The sequence below is a fragment of the Phocoena sinus genome, chromosome 15 (assembly GCF_008692025.1).
Source record: "Phocoena sinus isolate mPhoSin1 chromosome 15, mPhoSin1.pri, whole genome shotgun sequence".
Lineage (NCBI taxonomy): Eukaryota > Metazoa > Chordata > Mammalia > Artiodactyla > Phocoenidae > Phocoena > Phocoena sinus.
In genome coordinates, this window is record NC_045777.1 from 52,720,011 (window position 1) to 52,735,926 (window position 15,916).

General features: G+C 43.8%; 1 protein-coding gene across 2 annotated transcripts in view; it reads right to left on the reverse strand.

The window, feature by feature from the left end:
* Positions 1–14,121, reverse strand: part of TRAP1 (TNF receptor associated protein 1) — a 45,003-nt gene extending 30,882 nt beyond the window's left edge. For both annotated transcript variants that reach the window (XM_032605016.1, XM_032605017.1), the window contains exon 1: positions 13,993–14,121. In XM_032605016.1, the coding sequence (XP_032460907.1) occupies positions 13,993–14,068 (76 nt within the window). In that variant the 5' untranslated portion in view covers positions 14,069–14,121. The remainder of the gene's footprint in view (positions 1–13,992) is intronic.
* Positions 14,122–15,916: the final 1,795 nt, after the last annotated feature.

Below are 15,916 nucleotides of genomic sequence, written 5' to 3' on the forward strand. Positions count from 1 at the left end.
CGCGTCCGGAGCCTGTGCTCCACAACAGGAGAGGCCACAACAGTGAGAGGCCCGTGTACCGGAAAAAAAAAAAAAAAAGAATAAACCAATAGTGCAGTAAGTCTGCCTGAACCAGATACAAACACACTATCTGCACAGTATCTGTTCTCATGTTCCCCCTACACCCTAAAGGAAAAACCACAAACCTCAGTGTCAAGCTACAATGCCTTAGTATTAATCTGTTTGGTGGTTTGAGGTCACAAAATGGGAAGCACCAATAGTTTGAATCTGACAACACACACACCTGCCAGTGCTCATGCTGCTTCCTCTACCTCCAACTTCTTTCCATTTGAACTGCTTCAGGATCCAGCATAAGGCCCGCTCTCCCACCAGGCCTTCCCACCCCCCACCACAGTACACAATAATCTCTCCCTACTATGAATTCAGAGCACTTGTTTTCCATGCTACTAAATTAAAACTGCTATTACAAGCCAGCTTGTGGCATTTCTTCTACTATTAACTTTTTCTTAATATATAACATCTCACCAAAGTAGGGCAGGAACAAGCTTATATTTCTTAGCATCAAATTCTCTAAAGGCAAGAACAAACATATTTCTCTGTATGCCAAAGCATCTGATGCAGAAGCAGCCTTTTTTTTTTTTTACAATCATGAAACTTTTTATCAGCATAAACATCACTATACTCAATCAGAAGCCCATTCAATCAGCCAACAGATGGCAGTAGTGATCCACAAGGCCATTTTAACTAGTAAGCATAAATTAAAAATGCAACTGCCAACAGGGGCCTGCTATAGAAGGCACATGAGTCAAAACACAATGGGTATGTTCTTTTTTTTTTTTGCGGTACGCGGGCCTCTCACCGCTGTGGCCTCTCCCATTGCGGAGCACAGGCTCCGGACGCGCAGGCTCAGTGGCCATGGCTCACGGGCCCAGACGCTCCGCGGCATGTGGGATCTTCCGGGACCGGGGCACGAACCCGTGTCCCCTGCATCGGCAGGCGGACTCAACCACTGCGCCACCAGGGAAGCCCGGTATGTTCTTTTGCTTTGTTTTCTTAAGGAAAAAAAAAAAATCTTTCTTATATATCAGCCATAGTTCTTACTATGGTTTTGCTTCATAATGGCATCCTAAGTTATGTACCTTAAATACAGACACATTATTTTAAGCTATGAGAAATATGCTGATTGTTTCTCTGGAATTACATATTCCAAATGGACAATCTCCCATTTTCTCAAGTGTGATATGGATAACAGCAATTTCACTTTTCGTCTTTATTACACAAAGTGCCACTTCCTGTATGGCTGAGGTGTATCCTACCAACCAAACCTGACAACAACCATGAACACAGGAACAACAACAAAAAGACTACCTGAAGGCTCTGGAGAATCAAAAGCAGGCAGATTCTGGAGAGAAGATATTTGGAAGAAGGGAACAGCACAGAATGAGGGTGGGTTCAATGAGGGGTGGCTAAAACTCTAAGAGAAAACACACACAATGTGTACTTTTCTGGCCTGAAGAACCAGAGGGGAGATTTGGAAAACCACAGAATATGAAAAGTGAAGGGAGGAAATCCCAGAAAGGTGAGTCAGAGATAGGGAGCCCCCAATTTGGGGAATAAATTCTTCTAAGTCTCTGGCTGACCTCCTGAACCATGCATATGTGGGGCAAACTGCAAGCAGCCCAGTTAAGGAAAAAAGTCAAGCTGCTGCCTAAGAGAAAGTGTTTGCAGCGGCGGGCCAACCAGGTCAATACCCACCTTTAAAACAACAACTACTCATCAGAGGAATATAACAAGAGTCCAGAGATTCCACAAGGCAACATCCACAATGTCCAGGATGCAATAAAAAGTTACTCAATATACAGAGAATCAGGAAAATGCAACCCCTGCTAAAGAGAAGTGTCAGTCAATGGAGACTGGTGCCAAGAAGATCCAGATGTTGGTATCAGAAGACAAGGGCTTTAAAACAGCCATTATAACAATACTATATGACATAAAGTAAGATATGCTCAAAATAAAAGATGAGAAATGTCAGAGACAAACTATAATAGAAGAACCAAGTGGAAATCCTAGATACAGAAAACACCATGTCTGTACTGGGCATATACCCTCAGAAAACCATAATTCAAAAAGAGTCACGTACCACAATGTTCATTGCAGCTCTATTTACAATAGCCAGGACATGGAAACAACCTAATGGATAAAGAAGATGTGGCACATATATACAATGGAATATTACTCAGCCATAAAAAGAAACGAAACTGAGTTATTTGTAGTGAGGTGGATGGACCTAGAGACTGTCATACAGAGTGAAGTCAGAAAGAGAAAAACAAATATTGTATGCTAACTCATATATATGGAATCTTAAAAAAAAAAAGAAAAAAAAATGGTTCCAAAGAACCTACGGGCAGGACAGGAATAAAGACACAGACTTAGAGAATGGACTTGAGGAAACAGGGACGGGGAAGGGTAAGCTGGGATGAGTGAGAAAGTGGCATGGACATTATACACTACCAAATATAAAATAGGTAGCTACCAGGAAGCAGCCGCATAGTACAGGGAGAACAGCTAGGTGCTTTGTGTCCACCTAGAGGGGTGGGATAGGAAGAGTAGGAGGAAGATGCAAGAGGGAGGAGATACTGGGGTATATGTACACATATAGCTGATTCACTTTGTTATACAGCAGAAACTAACACACCACTGTAAAGCAATTATACTCCAATAAAGAAGTTAAAAAAAAAAACCATGTCTGAAACTTACAAATTAACTAGAAGGCTTAAAAACCAAATGGAGGGCTTCCCTGGTGGCGCAGTGGTTGAGAGTCCGCCTGCCGATGCAGGGGACATGGGTTCGTGCCCCGGTCCGGGAAGATCCCACATGCCGCGGAGCGGCTGGGCCCGTGAGCCATGGCCGCTGAGCCTGCGCGTCCGGAGCCTGTGCTCCGCAATGGGAGAGGCCACAACAGTGAGAGGCCTGCGTACCGCAAAAAAAAAAAGAACAGGGTCTCAGATATAAGTGGGACAATAGAAATAAGTTTAACATACATGTAATTGGAGTCCCAGAAGGAGCGGAGAAAGAGAATAGGGCAGAAAAAACATATGAAGAAATAATAACTGGAAAATTCCCCCAAAGCTCGTCAAAGACATATATTTACAGATTCAAAAGTTCGATGAACCACTAGCAAGATAATATCAAAGAAAAACACCTAGGCACATCATAATCAAACTGCTGAAAACCAAATAAAAAGAGAAAATCTTGGAAGCAACCAGAGAAAAACAACACATTACATGCGGGAACAATAAGTTGAATGACAGCTAACTTTTCATCAGAAATAATGGAGGCTGAAAGACAATGGTACTTAATGCTGTTTAAGTATTAAACAGCAGACCTGCACTAAAAGAAATGCTACAGTTCTTCAGGCTGAAAGTAAATGATATGAAATGGAAACTTGGATCTTCAAAAAGGAATGCAGAACATCAGAAATGATAACCTATGTAAACACAAAAGAATTTTTCTCTAATTTCCTTAAAATATATACAGCAATTTAAACCAAAAATTAAAACATTATCTTGTGGGGTTTACAACATATGTACAGGCAATACATAAGACAAATGTAACATAAAGGATGGGGTGGAGGGAGTAAATGCACCTATATAGTTGCAAGGCTTTTACAGTTTATATGGTATATTACAATACTAATTCTAAACAGACTATGAAAAGTTAAGGATGAACATTACACTCTCCAGAGTAACCAATAAAAAATGATGCAAAGACGTATAGCTAAAAAAGCATTAGTAAACTAAAATGGAATTCTAAAAAATATTTACTTGATCCAAAAGAATACAAGAAAGCTAGAAGACAGGAAAAAATTAGAGGGGACAAATAACATAATGGTAGAGATAAATCTGACTATATCAATAATTACATTTTAGGTCAATGGACTAAACACTTTGATTATAAAGGCAAAGACTGTCAGAATTGATAAAGCAAGACCTAATTATATGCTGTCTACAAAACAATCACTTTAAATATAAAAGCACAGATACACTGAAAGTAAATGAATGGAAAAAGATATGCCACGTAAAAAGCAAGCATAAAAAGGCTGGTAGGACCAGATTAGATCAGACAAAGTACACTGCAAAATAAAAAGTATTACCAGAGAGGACTTCCCTGGTGGCACAGTGGTTAAGAATCCGCCTGCTAATGCAGGGGACACGGGTTCCATCCCTGGCCCGGGAAGATCCCACATGCTGCAGAGCAACTAAGCCCATGTGCCACAACTATTGAGCCTGCACTCTAGAGCCCGCAAGCCACAACTACTGAGCCCACGAGCCACAACTACTGAAGCCCGCGCGTCTACAGCCCGTGCTCTGAAACAAGAGGCCACTACATTGAGAAGCCCATGCACTGCAATGAAGAGTGGCCTCCGCTCACCGCAACTAGAGAAAGGCTGTGTGCCACAACAAAGAGCAAACGCAGCCAAAAATAAATAAATAATAGGGAAACATTATGAACAAATTTATGCCAAGAAATTTGACAACTTATATGAAATAGACAAATTCCTTGAAAAAATTATCCAAAGTGACACATGAAACAGAAATTTTGAATTGCTTTATATGTAATAAAGAAATTGAATTTATTTGCAAAAGTATTTCTGTAAATAAAATTCCAGGCCCAGAATTTCTACTGAATTCTATCAATCACATGAGGAAGAAGTAACATCAATCTTACAGTTTCAGAAAATAGCAAAAGAAGGAATTATTTCCATTCAAGTTTTATGATGACAGCACAACCCTAACATCAAAAGCTGACAAAGACATCATGCACACACAATAAAAATACTACACCAATATCAATCATGGAAATCCTTAATAAAATATTAGCAAGTAAAATCCATTAATATATAAAAATGATACTACATCACAACCAAGCAGGTTTATCTGAAGGATGTAAACCTAGTTTAGCACTAGGCAGACCTTGGAGATATTGCAGGTTCAGTTCCAGACCACTACAATAAAGCGAGTACCACAATAATAAAGTCACACAAATTTTTTGGTTTCCCAGTGCATATAAAAGTTATATAATTAATCTAGATATTGCAGAACACTAAAGGTGACCCAGAAGTCCTTCAGAAGAGGAGTAGCTGAGTCCTTTGCCATTGTAAATCTGGGGAGGGAGAGTGATGGGTATTTAAGATGGAAGATAAGTTTGAGAATCGTTAAATAAAAAGTCAGGATGGAGAACAGAAATGATAATTAGATCCTTTTTAGAAGTAAAAAGATATATACTGGGCTTCCCTGGTGGCGCAGTGGTTGAGAGTCCGCCTGCCGATGCAGGGGACACGGGTTCGTGCCCCGGTCCGGGAGGATCCCACATGCCGTGGAGCAGCTGGGCCCGTGAGCCATGGCCGCTGAGCCTGTGCGCCCGGAGCCTGTGCTCCGCAACGGGAGAGGCCACTACAGTGAGAGGCCCGCGTACCGAAAAAAAAAAAAAAGTACTAAAAGAAATTATAAGAGATATTTTAAAAACAGCTTTGAGATATAATTCACCCAGTTAAAATGTACCATTCAATGGCTTTTAGTATATTTACAAAACCAACCTCATTATCTAATTGAGAATATTTTTAACACTCCAGAAAGAAACTCCATACCCATCAGTAGTCACTCCGCATTCCTCCTGCCCCCAGCTCCTGGCAACCACTTTCTGTCTTTACAGATTTGCCTATTCTGGACATTTGCCTATTCTGGACATACTACACATGGTCTTTTGTCTATGGCTTCTTTCACTTAACGTAATGTTTTCAAGGTTCATCCACATTGTAGCACATAACGTACCTCATTCCTTGTTATGGCTGAATAACATCAATTATATGGATAGGCCACATGATGTTTATCCACTTATCAGTTGATGGACAATTGGGTTGTTTCTGCTTTTTGGCTAATATTACGAATAATGCTGCTATAAACATTGTTGTACAAGTTTCTGTGTTTTAAATTCTCTTGGGCATAAACCTAAGAGTGGAATTGCTGGGTCAAATGGTAAGTCTATGCCATTTGTCTATATCAAAGTCTGTACCATTTGAGGAACTGCCAGACTGTTTTCCAAAGTGCTGTACCATTTTATATTCCTGCCAGCAGTGGGTGAAGGTTTCTCCACATCGTCACAGATGTTTGTTATTGCCTGTGTTTTTTTTATTATAGCCACCCCAGTGGGTGTGAAGTGCTATCTCATCATGGTTTTGATGTGCATTTCCCTACCTAACGTCTAATAACATTGATCACTTGAGATCTTTTCCCTTAATGACTTAAAAGGGAACTCTGCCCAAACAAGACACCATAGCCCAAGAACCATAAATTTATGGACCACATAAAAATTAAAGTCAATAAAGTAGACCCTTAAACATCAAAAAAAATTGTAACTATGAGATGTGATGGATGTTAACTAAACTTATTGTGGTGATCATTTTGCAATATATACAAATATTGAATCATTATGTTGCCCAGCTAAAACTATTATAATGTTATATGCCAATTATATCTCAATAAAAAATTAAAATTAAAAAAATTTAATGAATAAATAAAGACAATGAGGGACTTCTCTGGTGGTCCAGTGGTTAAGACTCCATGTTTCCACTGCAGGGGGCACAGGTTCGATCCCTGGCCAGGGAACTAAGATCCCGCATGTCACAGGGCACAGCCAAAAAAAACAAAACAAAAAGATCCCACATGTCACAGGGCACAGCCAAACAAAACAAAACAAAGAGGTAAAAAAAATAAAAATAAAAACAAGAGGACTTCCCTGGTGGCGCAGTGGTTAAGAATCTGCCTGCCAATGCAGGGAACATGGGTTCGATCCCTGGTCCGGGAAGATCCCACATGCCACGGAGCAACTAAGCCTGTGAGCCACTACTGAGCCTGCGCTCTAGAGCCCGCGAGTCACAGCTACTGAAGCCTGCACGCCTAGAGCCCGTGCTCCGCAACAAGAGAAGCCACCACAATGAGAAGCCTACACACCGCAACGAAGAGTAGCCCTCGCTTACTGCAACTAGAGAAAGCCCACGCGCAGCAATGAAGACCCAATGCAGCCAAAAATAAAATAAAATAAATTTATTTTTTAAAAAATAAAACAATGAGCAATAACCACACTTAAAAAAACGAAACTCAACGGGCAAACACACTAGAGAAAAAAAAGTCTGAAACATGTGGCAGAAGGCTAGTTTCCTTAATACAGCAAGATCACTCACAGATGTACAAGAAAAAGACCAACAGTGCAAGAGGAAAATGGCACTTCACAAAAAAGAGAAACATCAATGGCTTTGAATCACAGAAAAAGATGCATTACCACATTCATAGCTAAAGAATTGCATTTTAAAACAAGATAGCATTTTCACTGTCAGACTGACAAACATTTATAAAATAGTTACGCTAGCACTGGTGAAGGTGTAAAAAACTGTTGGTGGCACTGCCTGTGATTTTAAAAAGAACGAAGCCTACAAACAACCTAAAGGTCCCTCAGGAGAAGGTTAAGTGAAGGAAGGGGCACCACACTGTGGCTCCAGGGCTCTGGGTGTCTAGATACAGCATGTGCAAAGTGTGAGGGGCAGACTGCGCACAGCCCATGACCGGGGTAGCCCTTCTTCATTCCCAAGGGAAGGACGGTGTGGACACCCGTCGCTGCAGAGGCTTTTTCTGGAGCCACTGGGCAGTGAGCTGAGACAGGGTAGAAGTTTTTTTCACTGTACCAGTCTGTTCGGGAAAACACCACTACCTTCTCACTAATAAAAATGTAGAAATAATTTTTCTCAGGAAACTCCTATGAAGTTAGCTTTAACTCTAACTCCCCATCTTATCACCAGCTGCCCACATCTCCCCTTGAAGTCACACGTAGAGGAAAGCAGCGCAACTCTAACCCGACTCCACTCAAGAGCATCCCCAGCGCGGCCCCCACCTCCTTACAGTCCCTCCAATATGCCAGCCCATTCCTGCCTCAGGACCCTGGCACCTACCACTCCCTCTGCTTGAAATGTCCTGCCTTGGACACCTTCACCTCCTTCCAGGCTTTGCTTAAACGCCACCCTGCACGTGAGGCCTCCCCTGACCGCCCCACTTCTACTGCGATCCTCTTCCTGCTTTGGTTTCTTCACATGACATCCATACAGCACGTACTTGTCTGCATCAACTCCACTCCACATCAGAGCCACAGAGGGCCAGGACTCCTGTCCGTCTCATCCCACAGCAGGCACTGCAGATGTTCGTTTAAGGAACTGCTGCTGCCACACTATGGAGCTCCAGTGGCCTTGACCGTCTCATGTCTTTATTTTTCCCACGATCACCCTAGAGTTGGAGCAGGCCCTTGATAAACACATGGTCATTTTCTCAGAAGGTACAGCCACAGGACACAGTGTTTCTCAGAATGCAGGTCAAGATTGTTGATTATGAAAGCAATTCAGTGAACTAAGCAATTCAGTGAGCTAAGTCAGAATTTTTTTTTTTTTTAATGAAACGGAAAGTAAAAGAATGCATAGCATGGGACTTCCCTGGTGGCGCAGTGGTTAAGACTCCGTGCTCCCAATGCAGAGGGCCAGGATTCAATCCCTGGTCAGGGAACTAGATCCCACATGCATACTGCAACTAAGAGTTCACATGTCAAAACTAAGGAGCCCGTGAGCCGCAACTAAGAAGCCCACCTGCCGCAACTAAGACCTGGTGCATCCAAATAAATAAATATTTAAAAAAACAACCAACACATAGCATAATACATGCAAGTATTTACAAAACTCTTTCAGCTAAGTATGTACACATATTTGTACAGTATATGCATACTTGTATAGCAGGTCACAATGTGAATGCATTTCTTACCGGAGTACATGACAAAAAATGCTTGAAATTCACTCATCTAATATCAACCTAAACATTTCTAAGTTAAAGCTTCAGGTTCTATAAAAAGTAAAATTTTTAATAAGTTTACTTATAAAGTTTAAAATTCTGTAAAGGTACTTTCAGATCAATGAAAAGGAGAATTAAGCCTCTCCCCAAAAGGGAAAATACAATACTGGAAAAACCGTCATCCTTTGGAATGTAGCCTCTAGCTTTCTTTCCAGAACACCTCCAACTATGTTACCATAGTATTATGCTTGTAAGCATGAAATTCTCTGCTTTTCAGTATAAGTCAACTCGGATGGTTTCATTATCTCTCAAATTTCACCAGATACCACAGGTTAGCTATTCGCATCTGAAATTTCTCCAAACATTTTGTTTCTTAAGTTCTGTAATCATTTGAAGTAAGATTTAAGTATATCAATATTCTAGACAGAAAGTTCTTCACTTTCTATTTATATATCAAATAAAGATTTGGGGACTTCCCTGGTGGTCCAGTGGCTAAGACTCTGCACTCCCAATGCAGGGGGCCTGGGTTTGATCCCTGGTCAGGGAACTAGATGCCACATGCCACAACTAAGAGTTCGCATGCCACAACTAAAGATCCCACATGCCGCAAAGAAGACCAGGCTCAGCCAAATAAATAAATATTAAAAAAAAAAAAAAAAGATCTGTATTCCCTCAAAATTTTCTACATGCGTTCCTCTGGAATTCCTGAACATTTTCACTATTTCTTAAACCTTACTGTGTTTCACAGCCTGTTTTTTTTTTTTTTTTTTTAATTTATTTACTTTTGGCTGTTTGGTCTTTGTAGCTGCACAAGGGCTTTCTCTAGTTGTGGCGAGCGAGGGCTACTCTTCGTTGCGGTGCGTGGGCTTCTCATTGCAGTGGCTTCTCTTGTTGCAGAGCAAGGGCTCTAGGCACGTGGGTTTCAGTAGTTGCGGCTCGCAGGCTCAGTAGTTGTGGCTCACAGGCTCTAGAGCACAGGCTCAGCAGTTGTGGTACATGGGCTTAGTTGCTCCACAGCATGTGGGATCTTCCCAGACCACGGCTCGAACTTGTGTGCCCTGCATTGGTAGGTGGATTCTTAATCAGTGTGCCACCTGGGAAGTGCCTTCACAGCCTGTTTTAATCGTTCTCTACTAAGCAATACTGACACTCTATCAAGAAACATCAACTCCCTGAATACAGAGAAACACAGCAAAACCAAAAGGGAGGGGCATCTCTGAAGAGTCAAAATACAGGACACAAAATCCACATGCAGAGCTTCAGTTAAACAAGAATATTCTGTCCCCATCCAGAATTCTCCTCTCCTTTAAAAAAAGTTGCTAACAAGTTTTATGATCCAGTTTCCCAACCCTCAACTGAAAACAGAGAGGAGGAGGGAACCTGGCGTCAGAGGCCTGGTAAGTTAAAATGAGAGTAATAGAGACTAAAAACACAGAAATACTCAGGATGTAGTTTCAGTTTGGGACATTTTATAGACAAAGGAGCCGTCACATCCTAGTGGTCCTGCAGAGGCCTGTGTATTACAACAGAAGACCATAAGTTAACATTCATAATGACCCTGAAAAAAATCAAAGAAGGGTTCTGTCATGTTTCATCTGATGATTAAGCCTTTTAGAAAAACTTCTAATCATAATGGTTGAAATGAAATGTTTTACTACTTTGCAAGTAAGTTTCATGGGAAATCCCTCCAGGCACTCCATTTCCTAAAAATGCTGGAATATCGGTATGTGTGAACTTCAGTGCTTTGCTCACTCCTCCTTCACAGCACACATCGGTTCCCTCACTGTCCCGGTCCTGTAGGAAGACTTGTACCCTTCTAATTTGTTCTTAACGGTATTGCTATATAGATTTTTCTTCTAAAATATGGCATTCATTTTGCCTATCTCAAAATTAATTTCTAATATTCTAATCACATTTCTTGATTATACAGCTGCTAAATAACAGCCATTCTTTCAAAATTAGTTACATCCATGACTCAGCTACACCTGTATTCAATTTACCTATACTTCGGGCATCAAAAAGCAGATGGAAATAATGCCCCCAAGTAGACATTGGTTCTCCAAGCTACAACTTTCATCATTTGTAATTCCTAGTGGCTTTAGCAGAAATAACCAGCCATTCCAGAAATATCCTGGAATCTACCTTTACTAAAAGCTACGGAACTATAGGTAAGTCTCCGTGTGGACGAAGCAAACAGCAGTTTCCTAGTAAAAAAAGGGTAGTGTTCTGTATCAAGGCTGAGCAGAATAGTATTTAAGAAAAATTCTAGTTGCTGCAATGAAGGCACCAAGAACCCAAACCAAGAAAATCCTCTGGCAACTTAAAGTATCTCACTTGAGAGTGAAGTGGATACATTTTCATTGATCCTGAGTCAGTACTTTGGTTTGAGACAGACAAGCAAACACCACCACTGGCCTCTGTAATAGTCTCCTTCGTCCTGTTACAACCTGGTATTTGACATCTGGGAGTGAGAACTGTCATTTTCCTTCAGTGTTTACTCATCAGCCCTTTTCCCTCCCTCCCTTGAAGCTGCATGCCAGAGGGGAGCAAAACACCTGGGGATCTTTCTTTTGTCTTAGTTCTGATCAATTACTCAGCCAGTAACTAATAAGGTCTTTACTAACCTATTACATTTGGGTTGATCTTTTGCAGACAGCACAGATAACTCAGGCCCCTCATCCTAACCAAGTGTCCCATTGCCTCCTGGACAGCTGGCCCCACATCCCTCCTCTGTCCACATGCTTCTCTGGCGCTAGCCCTAAGCCCCAGGACCATGGTTTACATAGACAGAACCATTCAGGGTCTAAGCAGTTAACCATTGAAACCTTTGTCCTCATGTTAAATTAGCAACACCCACAGCTGCTTTACTGAGAGAGTGAAATCTGACCAGCAAGTGCTACTCCTTGCATCCCCCAAAACAGCCCAAGAACACCAGAAATTTGCCTGAATTCTTGTGAAGGTTGCAGCACAAGAGGTGGAAGGGCAGAAATCAAATAGTATGGGCCCCACAGTGAGAGCAGAGGGAGGAAGCAAAATAAATCAACAAAATAATAAGTACTAAATGGGTGTTTGCAGTTGACAGGGTTCAGGTGGGGCTCGTTTTGGAGGATGACACAAACCTGCAATGATTTAGCCCTACAACAGAGAAAGCTCACTCTTGTGAACTTTCTGGTGCTTGGAGCAGACTGCCCACCCCTTACAACTCCCCAAGGCAGAAAATTCCAGCAAAGGCTCCAGCTTATAGAGAACAGAAAAGTCATAAGATGTTAACTTAAGCACCAAACAGTCCTACTGTAGCTGCCTCATGCTCTCGTTCTTGCAATGCCAACCGTGAAAATAAGAATGGTACAAAGAATGAATTACAAACACACATGGTTAGAACATCTCAGAACGTGGGAAAAGAATCTTAACCTGCAGAGAGCAGGGAAAAAAACAAGTTGGCTACAAAAAAACACAAGAATCAAACTGATATGACTGCTCACCTTTAACGAAGTTGCTGGAAGACAATATAGCAATATCAATCTTTGAAGGAAAATTATTTTGACCTGGAATGCAACACCCAGCCAAACTACTTTACAAGTATGAGGTCAAAATAAAAATCTTTTTAAACACGGTGGGGCTTAGAAAATTTACAACCCATTGACTTTTTCAGCAAAACAAACACAAGGGTATATATATACTCTGCTAAAACAGGAAATAAATCCCAAAAGGAAGGAAGATGTTGAATACAAGAAACGGTAATAAAACCTACAGTTGTCTTATCTGCTAATGCATGATATTTTTAAAAATCATTGTTTAAAAAGAGACTACACCAAAATTTAAAACTCAAGTAACAGAAAAAGCCATAAAAGACATGAAGAGGAAATTCACAGAAGATATACAAATGGCCATTAAACAAATGAAAACATTCTCACTGGTCTCATTCCCTGCTAATGAGAATATAAGTTGATAAAGCCTTTTTGTACAGCAATTTGGCAATATCAGCTAACATTTCAAATACGCACAGGCTCTGAACCATCAATTCTAAAACTCTAATTCTGTAATTCTAAAGAAATGCCACACATGGACACAAAGATTAAATACTCCCCCATTCTATACAGCACTGTAATGACCCCTCCCCCCCAAAAATCTGGAAATAACCTTTATTACGTCTGCTAATAGGGCAATGTTAAGTAAATGATGATACGTCGTAACACAGAATACTACTATGCGTCCATTGTAAAGCTGTAAACCCGTGCATACTGACAGGAAAACATATGTAAGCCATTCTGGAGCTTAAAAAAAAAATCTGTAGCACAATGTATATACGGTTTAGGCCTTTTTACGTAAAAATAGACTGTGTATTTATATGTGTGTAACTAAGTGTACACAGCCTGGAAGCAACGCCAAGACGTTCACCCGTGGTTACTTCCGAGTGCGGAGTGAGAGCAGAGACTGCGGTCATTCTTTTTTTTTCCAACACTGATTTGAGCACCTACCTACCAATTCCAGGCCCTAGGGATACGGCGGGCAACAACCCAGGGTCCACCGGCTGCACGAGAGCCCAGCGTGCCGGTTCTCTGGTTTGCTGCCGCGCGCCGGGCCGAGTGGGCACTCAGGTGTCGAATGAACGAGTGACCAAGTGGCTTATGCGTTATTCGTGTATAAATCAACTTGGGGGGGGAGAAAAAAAACACAACTAAGGGACTTAAGTAATCACCCTGGTGAAGCCCCTTCCCAGCGCACACGCGCCCTTCGATTTCAACTTCCCGAAAGTGCCTTCGGCTCCAGGAACGAGGAGCCCGCGACCCCTCCGCCTCAACCCGGCCCGAGGAGCTCGTTGGAGAGAAGCCTCTGCTGCAGTCACGCGGGCCCGGGCTCAACCCCGTCACCTCCGGGGATACCCGGCAGCCTGGCGCGGGGCCGAGCCAGGTGACACCAGAACGCACCGAGGGCTCAGCGTTCGCCGCTCGCGGCGCGTTGGACGCGTAAACCTCACAAAAATCTCCCAAGCCGAGCACGGAAGAGCCGTCACCGCGCCTCCCACGTAGAAAAGGGGCTCGGGACCCCGAAGGCTCCGCGCGTGCCCGTCCCCACTCGCTTTCCACCCGTCTTGCCCGGCCGCCCTCACCTCCCCGGGCGACCGCCAGCGCCGGGGCCCGCAGGCGGCAGCCCCACAGCAGCAGCGTCCGCAGCTCGCGAGCCATGTGTGTCCTCCTGGGCGCCCACAGAAGCCAAGCGTGCCGGGGGCGAGGCCGGGGCGGGGCCTTCTTCGGGCGCGGCGTAGTGACGTCACAGCGCGCGCCCGGCTGCCCGGCCCGCTGCCTGCGCCGGCGGGTGGGCGGGGCCCTCTGTGGCTCGGGCTTGGGCGCGGTCCGGGCGCGGTCTGGCCGCGCGGGGGCAGCCGGACCTGGGGGCGGGACCTCCGTGACCTTGTGCCGCGTTGTCAAGGGCGACGGCCGTGTGCGCTGAGCCGCCAGGGCACTTGTCCGCCGCCAGCTGGCCCTCGGTTTGTGCATCCCAGAAATGGGGCAGATGTTAACATCCACCTAGCAGCGTGTGAAAAGGCGGCGCCGGGGCAGAAGCAGTTAACATCTCCAGGGTCTTTATATAAGTCTCGGGCCAACGGTCCAGACCAATGGAAGTCAGTCTCTCCAAACCAAGACAAAACAAATAGCTGAAAAGAGTAAAAGGGAGAATTTCAGGCTTGACTTGTCTACACCAAAACTTGGGAGCCAACTCCCACCAGCAAGACTGGGCTTATTCATCATTCCAATTCTCTCGCCTTCCTGGAGGTAAGAGTCTGGTTGGAGATTCGGACTATCAACTTCCTTTCTCACAGAGTTCCAAACCACGTAAAATGCAGATTCTCCAGCACCGCCTGAAGTGAGGCTCAGGCAGCCCCCAAGATGATTATGAGGCACACTGAAGACTTGCTGCCACGATCAAATAATTGCACGCAAATGGGTTACTCGAGATTGTGACAGGATCTGCTAAGAACAGGAGCCAGGAGAGTGTCCCCCAGTGGGACCTGGACATAGCTGGGGCCACGGGAGGGGGTGTGACAGGGAACACGTGCAGGTTGAAAGTGGTATGGATGATCCCCAAGTTCCAGGCTTAAGTAATGTAAAAGAGGTGGGCAGATTTGGATGGAAGAGCAGGAGTTCTCTCACCTGGAAGACTCCATCAGCCTCCTAACTGGCTCCCCATTCTCTGCACAGCAGCTGATCATACACACTCCTCAGTCAGGGTCCTCCAGTGGTAACCCAGCACATAATTCCAAACCCCTTCTGCCTCGGCCTCCAAACCCTGCATAACCTTACCCCACATCACTCCCTCCTTCACGATACTCCAGACACATGAGCTAGTCCCAGGTATAGTGTTTCCAGGATACCGCTGAATTGAGGGGTCTCAGCCTCACATTTCATGTGTTGTTCACTCCACTAAAGAAATCATCTCTTTTGTAAGAGCTGACACATTGGTCTATGGGTGCGGCGAGCCGCTTCTGACCAGCAGAATGACGAATCACCACACGCTAGATTCTTCTCGCATCACACTTTATTGGAGTACAGCTTGGTTTCGGGCGGATGGAAGGAAGACCCCGTACGCGCGAGCCTGTCTGCTTATATAAGGGCTTAAGGACTCGTGTAAGTCCCTGATTCGTCCGTATGGTTATCGCATTTCGCAAGCCGGGCTTTGGATAGGCCACTGCTTCAAAACCTGATTAGCATATTAGGTGCATACGCCCTAGCGGCATACTTAGTGCATGCGTAATGGCTATCCGGCCGCGCCCTACATATGGGGCAATAGATCTAGCTTGGGGAGCCCTCTTATTACAGGAAGAGGAAGTAGTATTTGGCAAAGGGAGGAGGGAAACCTAGGCTTCAGTGAAGGATGGCGGTGGGTGGGGGCTACTAGGACCCTTCTGTCCTCTCTCAGTCTGTGGCCTTCAGAGACATAACCTCAGCCACAGATCTTTGTGATATTGGGTCCCCTGGTAGCCCAAGGAACTGTGGCTTTTTAAAGTGCCCAGGGATCCAAGCGAATCTTGAGGG